This window comes from Anneissia japonica, unplaced genomic scaffold (assembly GCF_011630105.1).
Source record: "Anneissia japonica isolate Jap-2015-1 unplaced genomic scaffold, ASM1163010v1 scaffold290241_len2342_cov342_single, whole genome shotgun sequence".
Classification (NCBI taxonomy): domain Eukaryota; kingdom Metazoa; phylum Echinodermata; class Crinoidea; order Comatulida; family Comatulidae; genus Anneissia; species Anneissia japonica.
The window spans coordinates 946-2,342 of record NW_022750038.1 but is presented as its reverse complement, the minus strand read 5'-3'; the positions used below and the strand labels follow the sequence as shown (position 1 = coordinate 2,342).

The 1,397-nt window shown below is 31.4% G+C and overlaps 1 protein-coding gene across 1 annotated transcript; it reads right to left on the bottom strand.

Annotated features, from left to right (window-relative positions):
• Nucleotides 1–458: 458 nt before the first annotated feature.
• Nucleotides 459–984, bottom strand: LOC117121244 (the record flags this gene model as incomplete). Its single annotated transcript, XM_033266376.1, is given in 1 exon segment — nucleotides 459–984. A coding segment is annotated over 1 exon segment (487 nt), but the record flags the coding sequence as incomplete, so codon positions are not given.
• Between the last annotated feature and the right edge of the window lie 413 nt (nucleotides 985–1,397).

The following is a 1,397-nucleotide window of genomic DNA, read 5'->3' as shown; positions in this document are numbered from 1 at the left end:
TAGTTGTTAGATTGCCGCATTGTATTGTTTACATGCATTTCGCGATCCTATCTAGCATTCACAATGTCAATAAGTTGGGTGATCATCGTAAACATGTGCGCTCAATCTGACAACACTTGTGTTGGTAGTTTGTTGTGCTGGTTAGGTTTATTACATTCTAGTGATTATTATGCCATAAATGGAAGAGAAGATCGAACTATTGATAAATAAATACAACAAACTTGATTTTATCAAGAAAAATACACATTATCACTTAAAATGTGCGCAATCAGACTTTTTTTACGTAAATTAATTGATCGGTGATGACGTCATCTGGGGCAAAGACCATTCCTAAAATTGAGTATTTGTAAAATCAATGTTTGTAAAATGGATGTTTTACTGTATAGGCTTACTCCAGAAATTTAATACTATCAAAATAATTCTTAAATGCTACAATACAAAATAAAACTAAAATTTACTTTGTACGAAGGACACAAGGCCAGGCCCATCATATTTATATTGACGTATACCATCTGGATGAGCTGCTGAAGTTCGTAGTGTAGGTACTTGTGGATGTGTATCTACTGGTGTGTGCATTTTCCGTCCTGTTTGCCTTCCAGATGGCCATGATCTTGGAATATTTGATGTCTGCCGATTTGGCCAAGTTGAATACGATGTGGGACTTGAATCATTAGAATATTGTGAAACGTTTGTGAAAAGAATTTCTGAATGAGTCATCTTGGTACTATTTTGGCTACTTGAATATGGAGTAGAAGTTGAGAAGAAGCTGCTCTGTGGATGTTCTTGAGTACATTTGCAATGCAACTGACATCCAACTGAGTCCTGACAAGGACTAGGAATTACATTGCTAATCACATTAGACAGGCAATAATCAGTTGTCAAGTGGACATTCCTATTCTCTCTATCTTCAATAGAGCAACTGGAGGAATCTCTAATGGTCCTCATTTGATGATGGGGCCGAGACAGATCACACAGTTCTCCATCTAACAAAAAAAAAAAAACATTCATTTTTTTTATTTTATTTTATTTTATTTATTTATTATCCCAGCCAACAGCAAACATAAAATTCGCCACTTACAGGAGGGAACACAAACATCAAACGGATACATAAATACAGTAAACGTGAAGAATACAAAAATATGTACAAAATAATAATACTGTAATAATTTTATAGCATACTGTAATAATTTAAATAAATAATAATAATTAAATAATAAATAATAATAATAAATAACAGTAATAAATTAAATTTCTCATTATCAAATTCAAATTTAAACATGGAAAAGTTTCTTTACAAAAAGTAAAAATTTGTAAATATTCAAGTGTATAGGATATATTGGTAAAATAAAATGTACAAATTTGATATAACTTGTTTTTACTTTGATTTTAGCACAAGT